Here is a 24,726-nt window from a genome sequence, read left to right on the forward strand (position 1 = left end):
GGAAACTTTGCAAGGGAGGAATGCTGACGCGTTAACACAGGCTGTGCGAGACTAATGCTGAGTGGATTGTGGAGGACTTCTCTTCTGGCAACAGCCTTGTTCCCTTCGCAAACTTTGGCACTGTTACTTTCACAGGTGCTTCCGCAACCACTTCCAGCGGTACCGTTGGTGTTTCTGGCGCGGAGATTCTGGATATCAAGCAGGGTAGCACCGTTTACACGTCATGCTCGACATCGGGATCTTCTACTGTCACTTGCACGTACACTGGTTAGATCAACATGGCTGGAAAGTCAAAAGAGACTTAGTATGGTAGAAAGGAAGAAGGAAATGTTGGATGTGTGGACTACAGCCGGGGTATCTTCAATACGAGATTTCATCCCAAAACCACAAGACCTCTCCACGATACGACCTCTCCCCTTCTCCTTCTATCCCCTCTCCTCTCCTTAAGGCCCCCGAAACCCTCATTCTCGCACCTCGTCACTCCGGCAGCGGACCCTCGCCATCCACCGGATTCACACCCTGAAGCCACAACTCCACCCTCACCCTATTCTTCTCCCTCTCCTCTACCCTCCTCTGCAGGCCTACCCCCTCAATCCGTGCCAGCCAAGCCCAAATCACTGTCGCTGACTGGTCTATGTGCGTGGAGCAAAAGCAATCGAAGACGCACCCTCCCTCGCCAAGCGTGAGGTGCTCGCGCTGGACGATCTGCGGGTCGGTGAATCTAGCAATTACTGTTAGCACATAAAGTCATGCCGGTTAAGTGAAGATAATACCTCAGGCTGGTCACGAGGTTGGCGACACGCTGGATCGCGTAGAAGCTGAGTTGCCTCTTGCACCTTTCTCCTTTCTTGGAGGTACCGATGCAGGTGTTGTCGGTTGTAGTGGGCGGCTGCGGGTTGAGAAGTGCGGTGTCGAACTTCTGCAAGAGCTGGAGAGAAGACATCCTGAAGTTTGGTATTTGTCAGTGTGATGTGCGGTGTGCGTGTGCGCGACTAAGAAGGTTTAAGGTAGAGAGTTGAAAAGTGTGAAGTTTGTGGAGTAGAATTTGCAAGCAGAAATTGAGGTTGAGAGTGAGAGAAACACATCGCCAGGCAACACGCGTCCGTGCCCACGTCACAATAGCTCTTGATTCACCTCAACGTCCTCGAACTCATTGACTACGATGAATGGCTTCGATGACACTGAACGTCGGTCTCCTCAACCACTCGTCCCAATACCCCGACTCTCGCCTCTCATCATCCGGCAGTACGTGTTCCCTCCACCTGATCTCCAGTCCTGCCTCCTGTGCGCATCTTTCATACACCTCGCTCCTAAACTGAAACACATCAAAGGAAAATGGCGGCTCAGACAGCACCGTAACGCGCGCCTTGATACCAATCTGCCTTCCCGTATCCGGCGCCACATATTCCTTCTCCAACACCTCAACTTCTATCCCATAGAAGTCCTTCTTATCCTCTTTCACCCACGGATCGGTCACATTCGTCGTGACGCCCACAAATTTCCCTCCCACGGCCAAATTCTGCGCGATGGTGCGGAACATAGACGTCAGCTCCTTCTCCGTGCCCGCGTAATTCAAGAACCACCCGGCAAATACAACATCAAATGGTTTGCCTTCAGGCAAGTTCTCCGGCGCGCTACAATCCGCGATTTCGAAGTGCAGATTCGGGAGTGACGATGACGGATACGCCTTGCGCGCGGCCTCGACCATCGTGCTAGAGATGTCGTACCCGTGGACAGATGCAGCGCCCAGCTTCACGAGCAGCGCGCTGTAGAAGCCAAGCCCGCATGCGAGATCTAAAAGCGCGATGTGAGCATGGCGTGAGACGTGCATACGGGAGGGCAAGCACCCGAAGAAGATCGGGCGGAGGCTTGCATGAGCGTACTTGGGAGACTGGGCAGTCTAGGCTATGAACACGAGGCTCAACCTGTACCATTACAGCCCTAAAGAGGCTCGCAGACTACTGCAGGTGGGGGCAGAGAAAAGCGAAAGGAACCCACCCAAACACCGCTTCCCCTGCACATCGCCCAGCACCGCAACCACAGACGGCGGTTCCGGGTGCACCGCAGGCTTGCTCTTGATGTCACCGTATTTGCTGCCAATAGCATCGTACTGTGTGTTCTGGGTAGAGCGCGCGTTTCCTCCTATTTCTCCCGATATAGCTGCATCCTTCTGAGTCGCCATTTTCGTGACGCGCCGGATACAGCAGGTGTGTAAGACGATCGCAGATGGTGTTCCGGTGCGCTGGGAAAGCAGGAGGCAAAAAGACGGGGTTAAAACGTGGAGCGAAATTTCGCGGGGTGGTTCGGCAGTTGACCGAGCTATTGCACTAATTCTTGGAGTGCATTACTGTAGACCATCTAGCCTAGAAATCTATGGACCCCACTCTTCTACGAAAGGGCAGACACCACAATTTCCAGCATGAACACGTGGAAAATTCACCTTGTAGAGAACACCTCTATATCACACAAGGCACGAGCAGCGCAACTTTCAGAACATCGCCGAGCTCTCGGCCGGTTTGACCATCCTCTCCCGCCTCCATGTTCCGAATGCTCCCAGTCCTCGGAGATATCCGCAGAATCTTTCGCCCGCGCTTTACAACACCGCCGAGATGCCACCGTTCCAGGAACCGAAACACTTTTCCAAGAACCTGGGGCGTATTGGCGTAGTCTCGGCAAGTCTTGGGACGGGCCTTACGGGCCCACCACGGATTTCTAGACTAGCGGAGTGGAGTGGCCCCTGCTCACATGGTTGCGCGTGGGGAAATATTGCGCGGCGTAAGTTGCCGCATCGAGGGGGGTGCGACCAATATCAGAAGACTCTATTGCACGTATGGCCAATCAAGTTGTTCGCCGGGTGACGATTACGAGGGCTGCGGAGCGTGAAACTGGCAAGTCACGTTGGTGAGTATTACCCTGAGATCGCGTGTCCAGTAGGAGGGCGAAAGAGAGATGGGTCGCCAACACAATCTCGAAGGCGCGACGAAATCGTTCTTGTTGAACTATAGGGTTGAAGAACGTGGTGCATGTCTTCGACTGGCAAAGCCTAAATAGAGACAGGCGATCCGATGCTAAGAAAGAACACAGCAAAAGGATGTGGAAACGGTGGTCGTCAATGTGTTCTTTCATCGTGCCACCTACTATTCGACACGTGGTACCGGTATCTATCTAGTCGTAACGATCTCCGCTATCTTTTCATGACAGTCGATATATGCACCTCCTCTCATGATTCCAAAAGTCTGGTCGATGTCATCTAAGCCTTCTGGCTGACTTCAACCGCTTTGGTCTCGGACTTCTCCTCGCTGATGCGGCCCTCCTCAATGTCCTTGGGAATGTCCGCAGCAACGGGCGGGCCAACAGTCTCGAAGTGGCGACCTTTCTTCTCAGGCCCAAGAGCAGCCGTAACCGCGATGCCGAGTGCAATGATGGCAGTTGCAATGCCCATAGTCGGGCCGTAAGCCTCGACAATATCGCCGCTCTTATGCGACCTGAGGAAGTGACTTTCGGCGATGGCGTTGACAATTTGGGCAGATGGAGACGATATCATGTTGCCCAGTTGGTATGTGATGCCAGGGAAACTGGATCGGAAGGCCGGAGGTGACAGCTCGTTCAGGTGGATGGGGATAACTCCCCACGCTCCTTGAACGAAGAATTGAATCATGAAGCCGGACGCCGAAAGACCACCCTCAGTCTCAGGAAGAATCCATGCCGGGATGAGGCAGGCGGAGATTAACGCGGCGCAGATGATGGATCGTCGACGACCAAACCACTGCGAAAAGTAGCCGATGAAAGTCCCGCCAACACAGGCACCCGTCTTCATCAGGATAGAAGCGCGCGTTGCTCCGGAATCAGACAGCTCTTTCTGCGTCTTCATGAACGTGGTGTAAGAATCTTGGCTAGTGTGGGAATAATAGTTGAACTGCATCCGTTGTTAGAGAAAGTAGCCACTTGCACAGTCTCGAGACTCACCCAAGTCATCAAGATGATGCAGTAAACGCACATCTTCCACTCTTGTCGAATCATCTTCTTCGTCTCCAGCCAGAAAACTCCAGGCGCCTGTGCTCGCTTGCCAGCCTTACGCGCCTCGACGAATTGCTTAGACTCGGGGAACAGAATTCGAATGAGTCCAACACCAATGGAAAGACCCGCACCAGCCCAGAAGACAGTCTTCCAGGATTCGGTCGATCCACCAACGGCGAGATTTGCACACGCCGCCAGGACGTAGCCGAACGAATAACCTTGTTGCAGAATACCGCTCATAAGACCACGAGCGTTGGTCCTACAGGGATTAGCTGGAGGCCGAGTTCAAAGAGTCACGTAACTTACGGGCAGTTCTCGAGCGCCATGGCAATAGCATTTCCGAACACACCACCCATGAAGAGCCCGAAGAGACTCCGAACAGCCAGGAATTGCTGGAAAGTGGCAGCATAGATAGTTGCAACCTGAAGCAGACCTAAGATGACCATGTTCACCACCATTGGCCACTTTCGACCCCACTTGTCTCCAGCAAAGCCGAAAACGGCGGCACCGATAGATCGCAGTAACAAGGTGAGTGTAATGGCGGTGGTTATGTCCGTTTTTGAGCGGTTGTAGTACTTGGACAATTTGACCGTCTGGATCGAGAGCGCGTGGAAGTCGAAAGCGTCGGCAGTCCATGAGGCAAACCCGACAATGAAGTACAGCCAATCCCTCGCACTGAGTTGAGCAAAGAGGCTGATTGGGTTCTTCAAAGGCTCGGGCGCTTGCCACTCAGTGTGCTCCTCGCCGTATTCGTTCCTAACGACGACTCTCTGTTTCCACACGAACAAGTCTTTCAAGGACTGTTTGGCCGTGGGCAAGATGCCTCTGGCGATAGGATCTGCGGGCTCATTGGCTACAGACATTGTGACTTGACAACCAACAACGGATAAAGATGCAGAAAAGGAAGAGCGCTCAGGTGATTGAGGGCTGAGGAGGCTCCAGGCGTACGGACTTTCAGCATCGGAGTCCCAGGGTCTCTATATACCTGCAGGAAGCGCGCATGGCGGGGTTGCTCATGGTACACGAGTAAGCGATTGTCGTGCATGTCATCTGTACGCGGGCTGCTAGCGATGTGACGAGCCAAGGGATGCCAAGTTGCCCAGAGCGGTAGGTTGTGAACAAGTTGCAGGCGGGTGGTAACCGCTCATTAGCAGCCAAGAAGACCAAGCATCGTTGGAGGGCCGGGCGCTGATGGGGAAACGCGCATACAAGGTAACAGAACAATGGAGGCCTGGGGTGTCGATCAGTCCTTTTCGTGGAGAAATGGCCCTAGCAGGGAAACTGGCGCGAGCGTGCCTTCCCACAGTCCCCGTGGGGATTCGCCTGGAACCTTTCAGCTGGATTCGGCCCAAAGCGAGGGGTGTACATCTACGTTCAATGTCGACCTCCAGTAAGATTAAGCCTTGCCTATGCACAATGGTTTTTGTTAAGGCGCGAGGCGTCGAAAAGCCTTTCAGCCAACGCGCACCCGCGACTGACTTTGGACGAAGCTCTTGCCCATGTCGACCTCCGGGCTCTTGGCTGCAATGTCTGCCTTTGTCCCCGCTGTACGACGCGGCAGATGCGCCGAAGCTTCAGCCATCCTGGTGCGCCGAGCACAACCCTCGACGGCCAAGCAAGAGGCTTGCGCGCCGAGAAGCAAAGTCGTCAGCCGAAGATCTTGGTTGGCCTTCTTTCAACCGTCATCGATGTTGCTGCTAGGAGTGGTAATCCGGCGGCGAGTGTGCAAATGGCGTTGCTGATGGATGTCTTTGGCCCTCCAGCGGTGAGAATCGCGAGGTGGAGATGGAGATGCAGAATGTTCTGGGCAGAACCACGCCCAGCCGAAAGGGTCTCATACTTGGTATCCACGCTGTGGGTCCCTGGAGCCCCAAGAGACAAGAAACAACGGCGTGGTGATTGTAATAGTAGAACAGCCCATGCAGGAGCGGAGGCGGTGGCGAAGTCCGCGAGTATGAGCAACAGAGCAGAGCGGAGCACAGGTGCCAAGCGCGCGTGGAGCACCGGAGCGTGAGGGCTCAGGTGATTGCGCAAAAAGAGCGTCGGGAATGGGTTTGGTGTTGAGGTCTGCCACTTCCTGATTCGCAGGCTGTGCCGCGGGGGAAGCCGCGATCGGGCGTCCTGCCGATGGATTGCCCACTGCGCACCGTATGCAAGCCCAAATTTGGCGTCGACGACGACGCAAGGACAAGGATTCAACGTACCGACTATTTTGCCGGCTCCAGTCCACGTTTAATGCGCGAATGATCCGAACGCGAAAACAAATGCCTCGTCACGGGGCGTGGTCGTGACGGGTTCAACGGAGCTAGGCAACTTCTTCTCGATCACACTTTGTCTACTAACTTCATGACTTTCTGTTCACATGCTCCGCGAAAGCTGTAGAGGCGCGATTGACAATCGATAGACACCGATCAAGACGGTGGCTGCTTTATGTACGTCGGAACAAGCTACGATATCACACAGTGGAGACGTCGACCAAATCCACGGCGCTGGAACACGTCAAATTCCAGTCTCTGGGGACACAACACAAGTCAACCGCCAGGACGATTTCGCTCGAAGGCTATCACGACTTGTGGATCTTTGACCTCCATAACAATACTACACAGTCCATATGTCACACACACTATGCCAAGTTGGCATCGCAAGCTCTGGTGCCACCAGCTCGATCCTTCGCACTATTCCTGAAGTCGTTAGATCTCACGACCCACTCTATCAACAATATCCCTGTCGGTACCCTGGTATTTAGATATTCGTCAAACAAGAAGTCCTCCATCTGTACGATTTGTGTGTCTGGGGATGCACAAAGACCCGGCGGGGGACAGCATCTGGAGAATGCGGGTACCTCTCCCCTTTGTCCTATAGCCCGTGGTTTGCTGGTAGCGAATCCACTCCTAGAGATTTGATGCGGACAGATCCAATGTCATACGAGATCTTAGCGATATCTTCACGGGTTGTGTTAGAAGATTCACCAAGTTCGCAGGCTTCTGCTTCCACGACTCTGGTTGGTGTGATGGGTCCACCCTTTACTGTTCTTTTCGAGATGCTGCGAATGCATTGTGTTGTGCGGTAACTCTGAATGCCTGAAATTATGGTTTTGTCGCTCACTGACCGAACTGTGGGCTTTTTCTATTGGAAAACAAAAACATAAATTTTATCACAGCTGGTTCCCTTTACGATTACACTAAGCAGCAGCTTCCGACCATAAGCTTTGTCAAAGTCAAGAAGAGACCTTGTCATGTTCTGATCTCATGGCACTGTTCCCATAACAAAGGGCTACGCCTTTCGTCGACACCACGTTCTTTGTCTAGCGCAACGATACCGCACATTTCGAACTAGAACCCTTTTCGTTGGGACTTTTGAATTCTTCAAAGGATTTGCTCTTCTCCATATCTGCTGTTACCCAATTAGATGCGTAGTGGCGTCTTTCACTTGGTCTTTGTTCATCAATGGGTGCGTAACTCTAGCTTTCCCCAATAACAGACGGCTGCGTTCTCTCCTGACTTACATCGACAATTCTCCCAATTCTTTCCACATTGATCTGTCTGACATGACTGAGACACGCGCCCAGAAGAGGGACAGGGAAGCGAGGCAAGCGGCTGCGGCTGCGGCTGCGGCTGCTCCTGCTGCGGTTGTCATTCCTGCGCCTGTGCCTGTTCATCCTGCGCCTGCGCCTGCTCATCCTGTTCCAGCTCCACCTGTGCCTGCTATTTCTGCTGGAAATCATAAAAGAAAGCGTAATCAGGGCAGCCCTGACGCCCTGTCGGAAGAAGGCGAAGCAGAGACACAACAGCAAGCCGCGGGAGAAGCCAATGTTCTAGAGCAAGTGGTAGAAGTCGCCAACGTTGAAGAGCCGGGAAGGAAGCGCAACAGATCAGGAAGAGGCGATGGAAATCTACCGAATGCAGATGGAGTTCCATATGGATCCGAAAGAGCCGGAGATGGGCTACTTCAAGACGAACAAGAGTCGGAAGGGCAGGGAGAGCAACTCCCAGATCAACCCATGGGACCTCTGAATCTCCTACAACTTCTAGGTTCACGTCATGCTACTATCCAAGAAGAGATACTGAGGAACCTCGGACCTTTCGAGATCATCGCACTGAGTCGTACCCACAAAGACTTTCACGACATGAGAAGCGCTCTCCGCAATACCAACTATAACATCAACGCGAGACTAGGCCATCTCTTCGACGATACTGTCGCCTTCCGCATGCTTTTGGCCCGTTGGCAAGGCATAATCAGTGGTAGTTTTGTTGAAGAATTCCTGAACCGTAGTGGCCTCGTACCCACAAATTTGGACCTTCGTCTACCGCCACATAGTCACGCTCAGACGTATGCACTCCTGTTAGGCGAGGGCTACAATTTGAGAGAGGATTCAGAAGATGAAGATGGAGATTTTGAAGACCCTTGGGATTTTGTATACAGCAAACATCACGCGAAATACGGCGAGTTGCGAGTTAATGTCCGCCAGACCAAGCCCCCACCAATCCTTGATCTCCTCGAGGGTGCAACCACAACCTTTGATTGCATGTTCATCACACACGAAAAGGCATATATGTTGTTTCCTGACCTGACGTACAAAAGAAAGCAAGCGTATGTATTACTTACCACTAAGTACTTTGAGGGCCGCGAAAATTACGCAAAGCATGGGTGTAGGGTCATCAACACTAGCTTAGTGGAGAGCGTTGAAGCCGAAATGGCTTTACCTCGTCGCATTGGCGATGCGAAGACCTGGACATTACCATTGGACATGCAAGGCTTAGAGGATATTCCGGAATATTCGCCCCTCACAAACGTCGAGCACATGACCTTCAGACTCGCAGTGGCTGACCCCTCCAGCGACCCCAGACATTACACAATGGCGGTCCGATCGGTCTCTCAATGTGTCTTGAGAAATCCTTTTGTTATTATGGATTGGGATGAGGACTTTGGCCAAAATCGCCAGGCGACTGAGCGCTTCAACGACCGAGTTGACGTACATCCCATCAGGCGTTACCTCGAAAAGCAGGATCAGATGAAACGGAAACTGCAGGATTATTCTATGATCGCTTTGAAGAAGATTGAAGAAGCAGAGAGACCAGTGGATGACGTGGAGAAGGTTGCGGAAGAGTTCTTTGGGTCTCAAGCCAAAATACCGACCCATTGGCCCACATACGACGATGAAGTGCACGAAGCTTTGGATGAGGCGTGGAAAGAAATGCAGGACTTGCTTAAAACACGAAAGTGAGAGGCAATCGCAAAAGATGGAGTTGGCTTATTTCCTGACGTGTCTGGTTCAGGTTTGGAGGAGGGATGATCAAATCTCCGTTGTCCCTGCCTCAGGCCGACTCGACCTTGACGGCAAGCGCGGCTGTCCCGTACACTTCCACGCCTTGGCGTTAAAAACTCTTTGTTCATCACCTAGGATCTGATAAACACTTCTACCGGTGTATAGAAGGCAGCCAAGCATGGTCCATGGTGTGGTAGCTGGCGGAAGATCGGGCTTGCTATCGATAAGAGACTAGCTACGTCACCATGCCGCAAATGCTGGCGGACGCGTCGTGCGCGGTTCTGCAGCCGTAACTCGCCGATCAAAGATGACGAATAGCTCGTGAGAAGACGAAATGCATATTATGCTCCATGAACAGGGTCGGATGTCTCTGAGGATTCTACATCGACCATCGCTTCCTTTGCATCGCCCTTCTGTGCCCCGCGCCAAAGCGATCATGTCTTCCGCACAAGAGAAGAAGAATTCCAAGTTCGGACATTTACCTTTGTCAACATCTGGACCGCAGGAGACAGCTTTAACTGTACGAAATCCGAAAGAGTTGTCTTGTATCTAGGCTGATCCATTCTTGCAGGGCAATGCTCTGCTCCGCACTCCCTACTTCAACAAAGGCTCGGCTTTCACAGAGGAAGAGCGGGACACCTTCAAACTTCACGGCCTTCTACCATCAAACGTACAGACCCTTGAGGAGCAGGTCCGAAGAGCTTACGCACAGTATCAATCGCGACAAGATGATCTAGCCAAGAACACTTTCATGACAAGCATGAAGGAGCAAAATGAAGTATTGTATTACAGGGTACTTATTTCTACGACCTTTGCACATATCAGGTCAGCTGACCGAATCTGCAGTTGATTCTAGACCACTTGAAGGAAATGTTCTCCATTATCTATACCCCCACTGAAGGCGATGCTATTGCGAACTATTCCAGACTGTTCCGAAAACCTGAAGGATGCTATCTTGACATCGAACATATGGACCGTATAGAAGATGATATCGACCAATTCGGTGGGAAAGACGACGTCGATCTGATCGTGGTCAGTGACGGAGAGCAGATTCTTGGCATCGGCGACCAAGGCGTGGGTGCCATTCTTATCAGCGTCGCGAAGCTTGCCATCTACACATTGTGTGCAGGCATTCATCCGGCTCGTACGCTTCCAGTTGTCCTTGACTGCGGCACCAATGTGAGTATTTGTGTCTGACCTCAACAGCGAACTAACTGGTAGCAGAACGAGGAGCTTCTCAACGACGACCTGTACCTTGGTTTGCGACAAAAGCGGGCCCGCGGCGAGAGGTATGACGAGTTCGTGGATAAGTTCGTGCAGGCCTGCAGAAAGCGATACCCTAAGGCCTACATTCACTTCGAAGACTTCGGATTAAACAACGCTAGGCGCATCTTGGACAAATACACACCCAAAATGGCTTGCTTCAACGATGATGTGCAAGGCACGGGCGCCGTTACGCTGGCGGCGATCATGGCTGCGTTCAAAGAGGCTAAAGTTGAGTGGGGCGACGCGAGGTTCGTCATGTTCGGCTCAGGGACGGCTGGCACCGGTATTGCGGACCAGGTTTCAGATGCAATTGCGCAAGAGACTGGCAAGTCGAAAGAAGAGGCAGGCCAGCAAATATGGTACGTAGTGACAAAACAACAGCCATGCTCACGAAGCTGACCTTTCGAAGGTGTGTCGACAAGCCAGGGCTGTTATTGAAATCCAAGAAGGATGAGCTTACCCCGGCGCAAATTCCATATGCCCGCGAAGATGGCGATTGGGACAAGAAAGATCATAGTGATCTACGTTCAGTGATCAAAGAAGTCAAGCCGCATGTGTTGATTGGCACGTCAACCAAACCTGGAGCTTTCACGAAAGAGGTCGTGCAGGAAATGGCGAAGCACGTGGACCGACCCATTATCTTCCCCTTATCCAACCCCACCCGTCTGCACGAGGCCAAGCCACAGGACCTTTTCGACTGGACCGATGGCAAGGCCCTTGTGGCTACTGGCTCGCCCTTCCCTCCTGTCAAGCACAATGGTAAAGAATACGATATTTGTGAGTAGCCGTCCTTTGCGGAAGAGCTTGCTGACTCCTTGCAGCTGAGTGCAACAACTCCACTACGTTCCCTGGTATAGGTCTTGGCGCGGTGCTAAGCCGTACCAAGCTACTCCCTCCTTCGCTCCTAGTAGCTGCGGTTAGAGCATTGGCTGACAAAGCTCCCATCTCCAATGGTACTGGTTCTGGTCTGCTACCTGATGTGACCGACGTGCGGGAAATCAGCGTTCACATCGCGAAGAACGTGATCCAACAAGCTGTCAAGGAAGATTTAGCTCAAGAAAAGGACATTCCTACAGACGATGCAGAGCTCGAGGAGTGGATTCGTGAACAGATGTGGGATGCTAAGTACAGGCCACTGAAGCTGGTCGAACACGAGAACGCCAATGCGTTCGCGAGAGGCGAAGCCGGGGCTGCAAGCCATCAGAGAATGGGTAGCTTCAACTGGACGGCACGGTTGTAGTATGCAGGAGGACAGATCTGGTGATAAATGTCTTTTCTTGCATTTAATTAGGGGATTTTTGTTCGATGCGTAGCATGGATTTTAGCACTTCCCAACCTTTATTCATATCAATGGGTGTACCAGATTACCAAAGCCTAACCCGCCTCAACCTATACTCGATGGCCGGATCGTCTCCACAATAACCACAATAACCAGCCCACGCAGAAAATTCGAATATGCGACAAAGAATAAGAACCTTGCCTCTCATGCCGTAGTCCCTACCTCAACTTGACTTCACACAACAAGAGCACTTCGTGACAAAGCAGTCGAAAAAAGAACAGGATGCGCACCACCGCGCTGATCACCCTCCTCTCGGGGGCTGCCATGGCCGCCTCAAAGCACACCATCAAAGGCGGAATCGGCGGCAAAGACCCAGTCTACGACGGCGTCATCTACGCACCGCCCGTCACCGCTACTGTCACCGAAACAACCACAGCATACGACACCATTACCTCCTACAAAACCACTGTCACAGCCCATCACACGGATTATGAGCTTGCTCCCCCCGTCACTGCGACCGTCACAGAGTTTTTCGCCGAGCTGTATGACCAGTCTTACGACAACGGCTACGAGCTCGGTGATATCATCGTCGCACCTACCGTGATCACCGAGACGAAAACCTTTACGGTCGTCGCTCGAGCACATGATGAGGAAAAGACCAGAATGACCGAGCTCGTCCAAAAATGGAGCATTAAGGAGGGGAGTCATTATAAGACTACCGTTACCGAGTACACGTCTACCGCCTGGGCTCAGGAGCATATCACGAGCACTATCTGGGTCGACTCGCCTAAGCCGACTGAGGGGTTCGGTCAAGAGCCCGCTGAGGGGTTTAAGGCAAACCCGACCAAGATTCCCGGACTTGAGGGTGGCTACGGAGGCCTCAAGCCTGAGAAGACCGGCTCCAAGTTCCACGGGATCGACATTCACAACGATGACGAGCCTGAAGGCGAGGATTTCAAGGGGTCCGATGAATCTAATGAGTCCGATGAGTTCGAGGAGTCTGACGAGTTCGATGAGTCTGAGAAATTCAAGCAGTTCGAGGATTTCGAAAACTTCGAAGACTTCATGACCTTTGAGGAGGAGGCTTGGAAGGTTGAGCAGCAGGCTGCTAAAAATGCCGCTATAGAGGCAGCCAAGAAGGCCTCCGAGGAAGCCGACAAGGAGAAGAAGCCACAAGAGGGGCAGCAGGACAGCTCCCAGCAACCATCTGCTCCGCAGGTTCACAAGCCATCGCGTCCTCATGGGCCGACTCCCACCCATCGCCCCAGCCCGTTACACAGGCCTAGTGCCTCCAAGCCTGCGGCCTCCCCTAAGCCTTCTACTTTCGGAACTTCAGCCAAGCCTGCTTCAGGGCAGACCTCTACGGCTTCAAAGGCTCCCGTAGCCCAACCTTCCGTCTCTGCTGGAAAGTGGCAAGGCAAGCTTCTCAACACTACTGACGGTACCTGTGGTCCCAAGGAGGGACAAATCGCCTGGTCATGCTACGGAAATGAGAGGGGCTCTTGTTGCAGCCCTTACGGCCACTGTGGAAGCGAGCCTGGCCACTGCGGCGAGGGCTGCCAGTCTGCCTTTGGCACTTGCGGCAAGTCCGCCAGCAAGCCCGCCGCTCAATCTTCCGACAAAGTTGGCAAGCCTCCTCACCGTACCATTACCAAGCGAGCTGTGCCCAAGAACGAGACCGAGCTTGAGAACAAGGAAGACAGATTCCTCGTCCCGGTACTCTTCTAATTAGATACAGTCAATGGACATGGAACTGGCCATGCTACACGGTCTCATATGTTGTAGTAGCTGTTTGATTTACATCACGTAGTTGTTTGGGCTTCGTACTTAATATTAATGGATTCATATCACCCAGACGGTTATGCTTATTGCTTACATCTCGCCTCTCCCCACCACTCAAGCCTCTCTCGAGTACGCAGGCGGCGCCTCGTCCTCACCACCCACATTCAAGCTCGGCATGACCCGCTCCCCAACCTCCTCCCCACCCGTCACCCTGCGAAACGCCTCCTCCCGACTCCACTGCAGCTCAACCCTCCTTTCGCGTAGCTCACCGCTCGCATAGTTCACGTCTGCAAGGAGTGCTTTCTCTCTCGCCTGCTGCTCTTTCATTAGCTGCGCGCCTTTCCCCAGCGCGCGGTCAAGCTGCGCTTCTGCTTGTTGGATGCGCTGGTGCCTGTTTCTATCAGCCTTCATTCCTTCCATCAGTAGCTCGGGGGACACTCACATCTCCATATCCGTGAAGATATTGTCAAACACAACGTCACTCCAGATGTTCCCGATATGCACATCCACGGCCCCCAGCGCCCTGACCTCCCTTCCCGGCTCGATCTGCTGAATCTGTTGCGATAACATGCGCACCTGCTGCATACAGCTGTCCGCCTGCTCAAGCGCATTCCTCTTGGCCATGGAAGCGAACCCACTACCGCCCCAAAGGTCCATGGTACTCATGTCGTGTGCACTCATGAGCAGCCGTTTCGCGTCGAGAAGGCGGCCGCATGCTTTCTTGATGAGCTCCAGAACATGGCGTTCTTTCTCGAGGGTCTGGCTGAGGTTTTGCAGTCGTGTGTTCGCCTCGTCGCACGCGCGCTCCTTTTCATCTTCCTCGGGGAACTCGGGCGTGTAGCCTGCGAAGATGGAATTGTACAAGGCGTCGAGCTCGCGTTGTAAGTCATCATGGCGGGCGGCATCGCGCTCATACTGGGCTTTCTTACTCTCTGCTTCGGAAATCAGTTGCCGCACGTAGGATAGTTCGTCCTCGGCGGTCTTCTGCGCTTGTATGGCTTCGAAGTACTCCTTCTCTTCTTTCGCGGCCTTCTCGTTGAAGCGGTCTGTGCGGCCGGATGCGCGGTGCGCGAAGCGTCGGAAGGTGGATTCGTTGTATTTCTTGTGGTCTTTGAGCTCGAGAGCGGTTTTGTCCTTCAGGCGCGTCACCTGTTTTTCGGTAGTTTTGAGTTGCGAAGTGAGGTCGTTGATGTACTGTATCTGCTGGTACAGCTGTGAAGGCGCAGAATCTGTTTCGTGAAGACCGGCGAGAAGCTCGGTGTTGCGCGATGCTGCCTGGCGGATTTTGTCGTGTGTTGATGTCATGGTGATGGTGATGTGGTTGGAGTGCTACAGTCCGGGAACGAAGCTGTCATATACTTCTGCAATGTGAGTCGCGACAGGTGTATCAGAGCTGTGGCGGAGTTTTGCTGCACAGCCTCGCTTTCCGGTGGTTATACTTTCGCCCAGGCGTTGATGCCTGCTACACTTTCGTGAGTAGTGAGCCGGTACGTCAGCCAAGCGGGCAGGTAGCGGGGATAGCGCCACGTGCGCCACACCTTTGGTAACGATGCACCTACTGCCTGGGTATAGTGTGTAGAATGGTGAGGAGTTTCCACGTGCTGATATGTAAGTCACGAGGCATTCCACAAAGGTGTTATTTTCCCTATACTATCTCCCCACCCATACCTGCATCATCCTTTGCAGCCCCTCATATAAACGCATCAGCAAGGTACGTTTGGAAGTTCGAGTCCCTAAAGCTGGGCGTCGCATCCCCAAAGTCCGTGTTCTCAATCGCCGTCCTCGCTGCCGCAGTCATGCTCTCCCACGCAATAAGCGGCTGCTCGCCGCCCTTGTCGTCCGTAGCAATGAGCTGGTGGTTCACTGGGTAGTAGCTGATGTAGCCGATCTTGGGACGGGTGCCTGTTCCATACGTTGGCAAAATCCCCCAGCAAGTTTACACAGGAAGTGGGAAAGGAAGAGAGTGGGGTAATACGCACCATCAAGCGGCGGTGAGCTAGTTTTCTGATAATCCCCATGCGCAGAGATAGCCACACCGCGGATCGTTGCAGAGGTAGAAGCAGAAGAGAGCCACACGACGATATTCTCCCAGTCGTGGCGGTGGCCGAGGCCAGAAGATGGGCTATCCTTGGGCATGTACCAGCTATACATGATTGCGTAGGCGCCGTTGTACGTGGCGGCACGGGCGTAGACCTGGCCGGTGGAGCTGGAGCAGCCGCTGTTGGAGTCGCCCGTGGGGTTGAGGCCGCCTCTGAGGGTGTGTCAGTATAGCCTGTTTGACATGGACCGGAAAAGGTAGCCCACCCAGTGTTTCCCGCGGAGTCGACGGCGGGGAAGGGCACGCAGCCGTTGAAAACCTTGAGCCACGGCTTGTACTTGAGCATCAGGGTGCCCGTGGTGCCGGAGGGCACAGCCTGCGCGAAGCCGACGACAGCATCGTGGGCGATGACAGCGCGACGGCTCAGATCGGTGGGGAGTGCGGCCGCAGATGCAGCGAGCAGTCCAAGGACGAGCGACTTGGGTGAGACCATGTTGATTTTCCGGCGTGGCGAGTATCGTAACTGTGGCCGTCGCGGTCTTTTTATGTCCTCAGCACCTGCATTTGAATCTCACGTCTAATCCCAAAGCTCTGTACCGCTCCGCGTCGAGGTGATAGCAAACCTGGACGACCTGCGAGGTATACGCGCACATGGCCACATATAAAACTAGCAATTGGTCGATCACCTTTCGCAAGCCCTCGGTGGTAGAATGCACTACGCGTCCTCCCGCTCGCCAGGACGGTGACAGCTCGGAGCATAAACGACTAAACAACAAGCTGCAGGTCCGCTGTCATGCGGGCCGGAAACGCGTCTACTTCGAGCAATCGTAGAATCGATCGGCAGGGGTTTGAGCGGTGTCTTGCTTGCATTTAGCGAGGGGTAGGCTGGGCGTGCCTTCACCCCGCGCCGGCATTGGTGCACTTGCCGAGGCCATGTCGGACGCCTTTGGAAGGTGGGTGAAAAGTTTGTTTCATTGAGAGAGATACGTAGTGTAAAGGTATATGGCGCCTAGAAATGCAGTCTGTGATGCGTGGGAAAACGACGTGCGAAACCATTGAGACGGACGAGGCGCCATTGCGCGCTAGTCAGGCCCTTGTCGCCGATGCAAATCGATACTCGAGCATGTTATTCTGAATCGTCCTCCTCATCAGAATACACATCATTGTTGAACTCAGCTTCGACTTCACCAGTCTCCCCGTATATTCTCTTGAGGTGGTACACTCCGTACTTGTATTGCTGCACCCCCGTTAGCCTCGCTTGAAACTCCACGATTCGATAGGTCAACATACCAAGTCTTGCTCTACGAGCTGCTGGTATGCTTTCGACTGACCAATCTCGACTGCGACCTCCCAAGGCATATCGTCGGATTGGAATTCGTACACCATAACGTATGCGAGTAAGTTGTTGCGATCTCGCATCTGCACCGTCCGCTCTCGCAAATCGGCAGCCTCATCCAGCTTCCACAGTCGCACTCGAAGAAAATCCGGCGAACGTTGGATGAAAGGTATGAATTCTCCGCGCCACCATTCGAAGAATGCGTCGTGCGTTGCTGGCGTTGGTTGGAAGACGCCCATGACAAGACATCCTATGTCGGCATAATCTGGTGTGCTTGGTCAATAGGTGTAGAAACAGAACTGTAGACGCCATACCTCCTGAAAACTCCTTTGCTTTGTCTTCCAAATGGCTAGTATAAGATCGCGCCTCCAGAAGCACATCCTTCAGTGCATCGCTCGACAAGCCTGACAATGGCAGACTCTGTTCAATTGAGGACTGCGATTCTGTTGACTCTAAAGGGTCGTACAGGGTAAAAGAGGTCGCAGTTTGTGCGTGGTCTTCTGGGAACATGTTCTTTCCGGCCTGGAAATGGAAGGCGCGTGTTCCCAATCGCTTGGTCGCTTCCGGTATCTGCATCTTCTGGTGCCATTCTTGGTTCTCTTCGGGCACCTCGCCCCATATGCCGAGTATCTTACTCATGTTGAGAATGAGCAGAAAAGCTGGGAATTTGCGCACCCGCCGCCCTGGTTAAGATCGAATTGTAGTGCGGAGTGCATTGGTGGAGCTCGAGCCGCAAGGATCGTAAGGCATTCCAGTCGCGTGTCAGGAACTTCGCTAAGCCAGCTTGTGATCAGTGTTGATGCTTCCTGCAGCCACTGAGAGGAATGACGATTCATGAGTTTCTATTAAACCCGGCTATTGACGGTGGTGTCTGTGATATATCCCGACAAAGCGCCGCAAGAGCAGATTCGGGGAATAAACGAAGGCGCCTTGGGCGAGCACACAAGATCCCTGCGGTCGATAATGCCCCAACATACGACGCGTACTTGCGATAGAACAGGACAAAGGCGGTGGGAAACCGTTATGGAGATTACGGTTTAGCTCCCTTTAGGAATATGGCGGGCGTGTCAGTTGTCCCCTTCCCATATCGTCTCCACAACGTGGCAGGCTGCCCAGGTGGCGGTGGGTCTGGCCCAGGTAATATCTCGCGAAGGAGGTCGTTGATATCCATGCCACGTTCTTGACACTCGCGCCATTGCTTGGGATACCCCAGACTGACTTCCTCGAAGCGCGTATCGTCTTTCCAGTCTGTCCGCCTGACGTGTAAATGTCCACTTACGACCACCTTCGCGTTGTACGTGTTGTGCCAATCTTCTGTCTGCTTGGTTCCGCACCAGATGACGAAGCGCGGTACGAGAGGGATATTGACTAGGTCTTCGCGTAGTGGCCAGTGATTTATGATGACGAGGCGGGTGCCCAGGTTTTGCATTACTGCTTCTGCAAGCTTCGTCTGTGCGCGCTCGATAAGCGTGTTGCACCACTCGACGCGCGAGGCATAGGGGTCGTTGTGTAGCAGATGCTCGTCCGTAGCCAGAATGTTCTCTTCGCTGGCCCATTCGAGTGCGTTTTCCAGCGTTACGTGGTCGGGACGGAAGCTGTAGTCGTACAGCGTGAAGATGGGCGCAATGACACAAGGCCCACCGTCGCCCTTCCACACCACAAAATCGTCTTCAGGCGTCAGCACGCCATACTCCCGGGCTACCTCAACGCATTCCATGTATTTGTCTTCGCCTCGTCGTCCATTCGACGAGGGCATGGTAAAAAGCTCATGGTTCCCGGGCACCCACCAGAGCTGCTTGAAGCATGCCTTCGCGGTTGTAAAACATTGGCGCAGGTGTTCCACGGTCTCGCCTACGTCGCCGCATATGATCAGGCCATCATTTGGTCTGGGCTCGAGCTTCTCGAGCTCTTCGCGATTCCCTTTGTAAGAGAGATGCAAGTCGCTAATGGCCCAAAGACGAGCTGGCTCGGGCGGCGCCGCGGAGGATGGGGATTGGGTAGCATCCGGAGACGGCACGTCGCTGACCGTTGCAATTAAAGGGTCCATGGTAACTGCTCGCAATGCTTGTTAGTGTAAGGAGTTGTTCAAGTAGACATGTTGCAACTGAGTGCTCAGCCCACACAAACTCCGGGGATACAATGACGCGGATGCCAGGATGACCGCCATTCGAATGTTATCGCGCACGGGCCCGTAATCATCGTCCCAACCCCCACGAGCTCATTACTACATTCGCATTCCAGCTTGGTAGCCTTAGAATACTACGAACCACCTGTCGCGACTACGGGCTTGTCGTTCTCGATGAGTCAATCAAAGAGATAGACTGCTGATCGCAAACATTACGCGAAGACTTGCAGGGTTTCCATATATCATAGGAATATACAATACAGTCGGTGACCAAGATTATGTTCGAGACGCTGAAACAACAAAGTCAATTCCGCCGCAGCATATCTACGAGTGCGCAGCCATTATATCCCCGATAGCATCCGCGCCTTTGCCTCCTCCCTTCAGATCCTTATTCGTCGCCTGTATCACCACCCTTCGATACGTCGTCAATGCCGGCGTCCCATCATCCGTGACCTCCAGTATCAGATGGAGCAGCTGGCCTTTCGCGACCGGCTGTCTGCTCATGAGCTCTACAGCGCACTTCTCGGCCGCTGGCAGCGTGACTTGGATTTTAGTGCTGTTCTCATCCAAAGGCTTTATATTGAGTTCAGACACCTCGGCGTCAACCCACCACTGTGTAGCCGTCGGTTCGCGGTAGTGCCACCATTTGAAAGTCAGTTTGTCGTTCGCATCCGGATCGTACGATGTGGACGCATCCAGTGTAATGGTCTCGCCAGCTTCAGCTTCCAGGCGCAGTGGCTGTAGACCAAATTCGCCATTGACAGCGACCACGGGGTGATGGTTCACTTTGCCGAAGTCGGGCTCCATCGTCCATTTGATACGCGCAGCGAAGTCATCCTGGAACGCATTCCGCCATCTCCAGATTGCCGCATGGTTGCTCGTGTGTATCCTTCCATCCAAGCCTTTGACGCGATCCACAGCGTCGCTGTAGTGATTGCTGTTGAGCCCAGCCGCACTGATGTCGGTTCTGGCATACCGTCCACCCCAAGAGCCATAGTCTGGAAACTCTGAACTTCCCAGTCCGTTCTGAATGAGATACAGGAACGTCGGCGTATCGCCTTCTGGGATGAACATGTAATCTGGATACGCGCTTCCCAGCGGTCCGATCTGGACATTCTCCTTGATCCAGCTCTTCTCCATCTTGCTGAAGTCTGGTCCGCCCTGGTCAAATCCATAATATTTCTCGCCACTTATTCCGGTCCAGGCCGCCATGCCGTACTGGTTCCAACCATGCACGGAGGCAATGTAGAAGATGTCTGAGAAATTGTTGCGAATCCAAGCGCCCGTGTCGTCTTGGTCGGAAATAGCATAGACACGCAAGCGGGAGAGCAGCCGTGCCGAGTCTTCGGGTGTGTATTGCTCGTCGATCTTGAGGAGAACGGACGCGAGCACGTTGGTGCCACCCCAGCAAAGGATCCAGAGAGGCTGGAGGGAGGGCGCGAGGATACGTTCAAGAAGAAGCTCGCCGCCTTCAGAGAGGGGAATGTCTGTGCCGACAGCAGTCATGCCGTATGTCTGCTTACTGTCAGTTGACGTTTTAGGACATGTTGAGGTGGTTCAATGCCTACCTCGGCGCCTTTCTTGATCAGTCCTCTAAGCGATTCTGCGCTTGGGTACTGCGCGTCTGGATGTGCGTGCTTATTTAGATTCCCGACAGCGCCCTCATACGCGTCTATGATCTTGTGCATGTCCTGAGGGCACACCTTGTTCTTCATCCATGTGCTCGTGCACGCAACCAGTCCCTCGGTCTGGAACTGGTTCGCGTACAAGAGATATCTGCATAGACTCTCGGCATCATCGGGCTCGTTCGAAATATCGCTGAGAATGAAGACGCGGGGCTTCTCCGCGAAGCTTTGGAGTTTATCGATCGCCATTGTCACACAGACTCGAGGCTGCCACAAAGCCGTGAGGGTTGTGTATAAGGGTAGAAGGTCGGCAAAGCGCAGCTGAAAAGCACTGAAGAACCCATCGTCGAGAGCTGGAGGTTGGAGATATTGTTACGCAGCGTGGTACAATGCGTCGTCCGAAGATTAGCCAGATGGTTGGGGTGAAGAGGGGCTGGCGCAGCACCAAAACGGAAGTTGGAGGCACTGCTTCGGCTCGGTCCGACTTGCCTCGCGTCTAAGCTTACAGCTCCACAGGTTCTTCCCCAGACGCTCGACATGTTGTCCAGAACTGTGCTCAGATATTGCTCTGCCTTTGCAATGGGGTGGTAGGATGGAGAATGCGCAAACTAATCACGTGAGCGTGACAATCCCGAGGTCCCGTCTCGCACCTCTCGCTCTCTAGGGCCAGAGAAGCGACGTTACACAAGCGCACAAACAAGCCATGTGCCGTCGCCTACTCCAGCTCTCTTCCTCTCCCTTATGCACTGACAGACAGCAATACTTTGCTCTTTCCCCCATCATCGTCTCAAGACAAGCCCCGGATGGCCTCGCGCTCGCGATTTACTTTTTATAATGACATCCACGAACCCCACCGCCACACTGCTTAGCCTACCGACCGAGCTACTGCTGGAGGTTGTGCGGTATCTCTACACGGAAGATCGATGGAGCTTTGCCATGGCTTATCCTCTCACCCCAGAGCTGATGATACCGGTCCTCAACAAGATCAGCCTCTGCAGTCGTGCTTCATATCCACATCAAGCAGCTGACATATGCATTGTCCTGGCTTTTTTATACAGGTATCCGCGTTTCGCTGATCAGATCCGTCACATCTCGTATTATTTCGACGAAAACTTTAACACCAACTGCAAAAGACCCAAGTCCACCAAGAGATCCGGCGGGTCCTTACACTGGGGCAGTAAAACGCCGTGGCTGGCAGATTGGACCAGAGAGAGTGAATGCGAAATCCTGCGCAATTTGGCTGAAAGGGTTGAATACCCTGGACTACCCGAATCAACTCTCCACATCATATGCCGAATGCGAGAATCTACCACATGCGGCGCGGCCGAAGACGAGCTCGATCTCGCAAAGTTGGCCATCTTGCTAGCACTCGGCACACGTGTTCACTCCATAGAACTTATTATTTCCGACCAACGTTCCCCAATATGCGATCTACAGCATGTCGGTATGAGAGTTATTGCACCTGCGATGGCTTTCTTCAGACACCGCGGCCAAGCTTTGGAATACTTCAACGTAGCTACGACCGCCGAGGCATCCGCAATCACCCAGAACTTTCAATCTGGTCATATCAACACACGCGAGATGGTCTATACGCATCGTAACCTTGGAACGTTCCTTTCTTACCTGTTCGGGGTCCGGCACATCAAGCACCTAAGGCTTGGGGGACTGAAAGAGAGTTTGTGCTATCGAGGAGATTGGTCTTTGTACTCGGGAGTCACAGTAGACGAGATCTCCATCGATGACTGTGTTTTACGCGATCAGTCCTTTCCAAGACTTTTGCATGCAGTCAATAGCCTTCGTACGCTAGACGCCGTCCTCAAAACCCCTAGAAGTGATTATAAAAGGACAGTTCTTCCGATCGGTCACCTCATGGCCTCAGACCAAGACATACAGGACCTCACAAGCGGCCTCAGATTCCATAGGCATTCCCTCACAAGATTACGGATTCCTCAAACATATGGCAATATTGCCTTTCTAGACAATCTCAAATGTTTGGAAGTTACTCGACTCGAAACACAATCGAATACAATGGAGTTAGAGTTGTCTCGAGTGCTCCCCAAATCTCTCCATACACTTGTCTCGGATTGGAATTACGCGACGAGAATCAGTGACCTAAAAGCGCTCGCGCGACATATCAAGGAAGTACCTGATAGGTTTCCTCACCTCCTGCATATTTTCCAGATCCATGGACCGTATCCGCGGAGCGCAGCGCGGTCGGCTGAGGCGGAATTGGAGCTTGTAGGGGACTTACGTGACGTGGGCATCTTTGCTGCGTTGGCATCCCTTTCCCGTGCCCATGTGGGATATCACGATCACTACCAATGCGTAGGAGAATGCGAGATGAATAGGTTGAGTAGAGAGACTATGAAGAAGCTATGGCCCACGGGGCCATATGAACAACCATTCGAAGCCGACCTTGCCCGTCGTTACTACAATCAGCATGCAACCCTCGTCCTCCACTAGGTTCCGACTCAGCAGGACAGCCTTTCCGCGACTGACCGCTCCTGTCCATATACATCCCAATCTACGTCAACCTTCTACCCGGATTCATGGTTGACTTCACGCGTTGACTGTCACAACGTGATCCGACGGGGCTACAGGCCAGTGCCCATACTATCGACATCGAGAAAACCAGTGGCAAGCGAAATGATACCCTTTTACGGCCGAGACGCAAGTGCGTGATCGTAGACTGGTTCGATTCGACAATGCATCGTTGCCTGAACGCCAAACCCTCTCCGCTCTAGGAGGGATTGCGACCGGGCTGTGCTGCGTTCAATGTCACCTGCCCTAAGGCGCAAACGGTTCAACCGTGATGCGTTAGCGGAAAGCGGCTAGTCAAGGGGCCAAAATAATTTTGATCTGGAACGAATTCTACTCCAGGACCCACTTCGCGTGAACAGGAGGAACTCGTCCTTAAATTGTGGGAGGCGCCCGCGATGCTGAGAAGGTGATCGCATCTGCTTTCGAGATTCTTGCCTTCAAGGGAGGATCGTTGTCGCTCTTTTAGACTTACCCATACACTCATTAATACACGAAGACAAACTTACGTTCCATCCCAAAAACGAAGATTAACATACGGCCACGACCTTAACCATTAATCAATTACCATCCACAATGCGCTCCTACGTCCTCGCCTCTCTCGCGACAGCCACCGCGGCGACTCAAATCCCCTTCTTCGTCCCGGGTATGGGCTCTGGCGATGCGGGCCCAGGCATTGCCCCCGTCGCCTCGATCGTCAAGGCCGACGCCTCCACGACCGTCATGGCGCTCGCGTGTCCTACCGGCACCGAAGACACAGAGTGTGGCTGGGGCTCCAACGACCTTACTATCACGGTCATCGCGAAGACCGTCTACGCGCTCAGCGTCCCCGCCGCGCAGGTCAGTTTCGACTGCACGTCGAAGAAGGATATGACATGCACGGCCGCTATTGCTGCGGAGTTTACCGATGCGGGGATGGACATGTTTACCGCCGGGAATGATGGCACGGCGACGGGCACGACGGTGTATCCGAGTAGTGAGGTGGTTTTCCAGACGGCGAGTGTAACTGCGGGAGAGGAGAAGTTGAGCGGCGGGGCGGCGGCTGCGTCGACTACTGCGGCGGCGAAGGAGACCGGTGCGAGCGCGAGCTCTACATTGAAGACGACGGGGAGTGTGGCGTCAACGGGTGCATCACCCAGCGCGACAGGTGCCAATGTAACGGGTACGACTGCGACTCCTGCGCAGTCTACGGGCGCGGCGTCGAAATTCGGTGCGGCGTTCCTCGCGGTCGCTGGTGCCGCGGCTGTGTATGTGTTGTAGGAGAGAGACGAGCGTGGTGGGTTGTAAGCTGTAGGAGCGCAATACTATCAGTTCAAAATATGTTCGGGATTGCCAGTGTCTTTTGTTTACATCTTCAATTTCGACGGAAAGGGACAAGAGATACGTTTGAGAGGCTTTGACGTTACCCGTTGTGTTCTTTCTGCATAAGAGAATTGCTGTTCGAACGGCAGCTG

The 24,726-nt window shown here is 53.4% G+C and overlaps 12 protein-coding genes across 12 annotated transcripts; 4 read left to right on the forward strand and 8 right to left on the reverse strand.

Annotated features, from left to right (window-relative positions):
* Positions 1-589: 589 nt before the first annotated feature.
* N0V89_007247 (uncharacterized protein) lies at positions 590-943 on the reverse strand (the record flags this gene model as incomplete). The annotated part of the gene is made up of 3 exons (XM_056216012.1): positions 590-617; positions 668-721; positions 774-943. 3 exons carry the CDS (start codon positions 941-943, stop codon positions 590-592), a joined length of 252 nt encoding a protein of 83 aa, XP_056070259.1.
* Positions 944-1,150: 207 nt separating this feature from the next.
* On the reverse strand, positions 1,151-2,182 carry N0V89_007248 (uncharacterized protein; the record flags this gene model as incomplete). The annotated part of the gene is made up of 2 exons (XM_056216013.1): positions 1,151-1,794; positions 1,999-2,182. 2 exons carry the CDS (start codon positions 2,180-2,182, stop codon positions 1,151-1,153), a joined length of 828 nt encoding a protein of 275 aa, XP_056070260.1.
* A 1,068-nt stretch (positions 2,183-3,250) lies between these two features.
* Positions 3,251-4,880, reverse strand: N0V89_007249 (uncharacterized protein; the record flags this gene model as incomplete). Its single annotated transcript, XM_056216014.1, has 3 exons — positions 3,251-3,916; positions 3,967-4,276; positions 4,324-4,880. 3 exons carry the CDS (start codon positions 4,878-4,880, stop codon positions 3,251-3,253), a joined length of 1,533 nt encoding a protein of 510 aa, XP_056070261.1.
* Positions 4,881-7,564: 2,684 nt separating this feature from the next.
* On the forward strand, positions 7,565-9,241 carry N0V89_007250 (uncharacterized protein; the record flags this gene model as incomplete). The annotated part of the gene is made up of 1 exon (XM_056216015.1): positions 7,565-9,241. One exon carries the CDS (start codon positions 7,565-7,567, stop codon positions 9,239-9,241), a length of 1,677 nt encoding a protein of 558 aa, XP_056070262.1.
* A 478-nt stretch (positions 9,242-9,719) lies between these two features.
* Positions 9,720-11,789, forward strand: MAE1 (NAD-dependent malic enzyme, mitochondrial; the record flags this gene model as incomplete). The annotated part of the gene is made up of 6 exons (XM_056216016.1): positions 9,720-9,803; positions 9,855-10,076; positions 10,130-10,462; positions 10,508-10,908; positions 10,959-11,326; positions 11,488-11,789. 6 exons carry the CDS (start codon positions 9,720-9,722, stop codon positions 11,787-11,789), a joined length of 1,710 nt encoding a protein of 569 aa, XP_056070263.1.
* A 245-nt stretch (positions 11,790-12,034) lies between these two features.
* Positions 12,035-13,556, forward strand: N0V89_007252 (uncharacterized protein; the record flags this gene model as incomplete). The annotated part of the gene is made up of 2 exons (XM_056216017.1): positions 12,035-12,039; positions 12,110-13,556. The coding sequence occupies 2 exons, from the start codon at positions 12,035-12,037 to the stop codon at positions 13,554-13,556; spliced, it is 1,452 nt and encodes a 483-aa protein (XP_056070264.1).
* Positions 13,557-13,724: 168 nt separating this feature from the next.
* On the reverse strand, positions 13,725-14,915 carry N0V89_007253 (uncharacterized protein; the record flags this gene model as incomplete). Its single annotated transcript, XM_056216018.1, has 2 exons — positions 13,725-14,001; positions 14,053-14,915. 2 exons carry the CDS (start codon positions 14,913-14,915, stop codon positions 13,725-13,727), a joined length of 1,140 nt encoding a protein of 379 aa, XP_056070265.1.
* Positions 14,916-15,300: 385 nt separating this feature from the next.
* N0V89_007254 (uncharacterized protein) lies at positions 15,301-16,141 on the reverse strand (the record flags this gene model as incomplete). The annotated part of the gene is made up of 3 exons (XM_056216019.1): positions 15,301-15,512; positions 15,590-15,861; positions 15,915-16,141. The coding sequence occupies 3 exons, from the start codon at positions 16,139-16,141 to the stop codon at positions 15,301-15,303; spliced, it is 711 nt and encodes a 236-aa protein (XP_056070266.1).
* Positions 16,142-16,774: 633 nt separating this feature from the next.
* N0V89_007255 (uncharacterized protein) lies at positions 16,775-17,623 on the reverse strand (the record flags this gene model as incomplete). The annotated part of the gene is made up of 3 exons (XM_056216020.1): positions 16,775-16,885; positions 16,939-17,249; positions 17,299-17,623. 3 exons carry the CDS (start codon positions 17,621-17,623, stop codon positions 16,775-16,777), a joined length of 747 nt encoding a protein of 248 aa, XP_056070267.1.
* A 391-nt stretch (positions 17,624-18,014) lies between these two features.
* N0V89_007256 (uncharacterized protein) lies at positions 18,015-19,031 on the reverse strand (the record flags this gene model as incomplete). The annotated part of the gene is made up of 1 exon (XM_056216021.1): positions 18,015-19,031. The coding sequence occupies one exon, from the start codon at positions 19,029-19,031 to the stop codon at positions 18,015-18,017; it is 1,017 nt and encodes a 338-aa protein (XP_056070268.1).
* Positions 19,032-19,433: 402 nt separating this feature from the next.
* Positions 19,434-20,983, reverse strand: N0V89_007257 (uncharacterized protein; the record flags this gene model as incomplete). The annotated part of the gene is made up of 2 exons (XM_056216022.1): positions 19,434-20,624; positions 20,678-20,983. 2 exons carry the CDS (start codon positions 20,981-20,983, stop codon positions 19,434-19,436), a joined length of 1,497 nt encoding a protein of 498 aa, XP_056070269.1.
* Positions 20,984-23,848: 2,865 nt separating this feature from the next.
* N0V89_007258 (uncharacterized protein) lies at positions 23,849-24,532 on the forward strand (the record flags this gene model as incomplete). Its single annotated transcript, XM_056216023.1, has 1 exon — positions 23,849-24,532. One exon carries the CDS (start codon positions 23,849-23,851, stop codon positions 24,530-24,532), a length of 684 nt encoding a protein of 227 aa, XP_056070270.1.
* Positions 24,533-24,726: the final 194 nt, after the last annotated feature.

The sequence above is a fragment of the Didymosphaeria variabile genome, assembly GCF_027946475.1.
Source record: "Didymosphaeria variabile strain IMI 356815 chromosome Unknown scaffold_5, whole genome shotgun sequence".
NCBI classification, from domain to species: domain Eukaryota; kingdom Fungi; phylum Ascomycota; class Dothideomycetes; order Pleosporales; family Didymosphaeriaceae; genus Didymosphaeria; species Didymosphaeria variabile.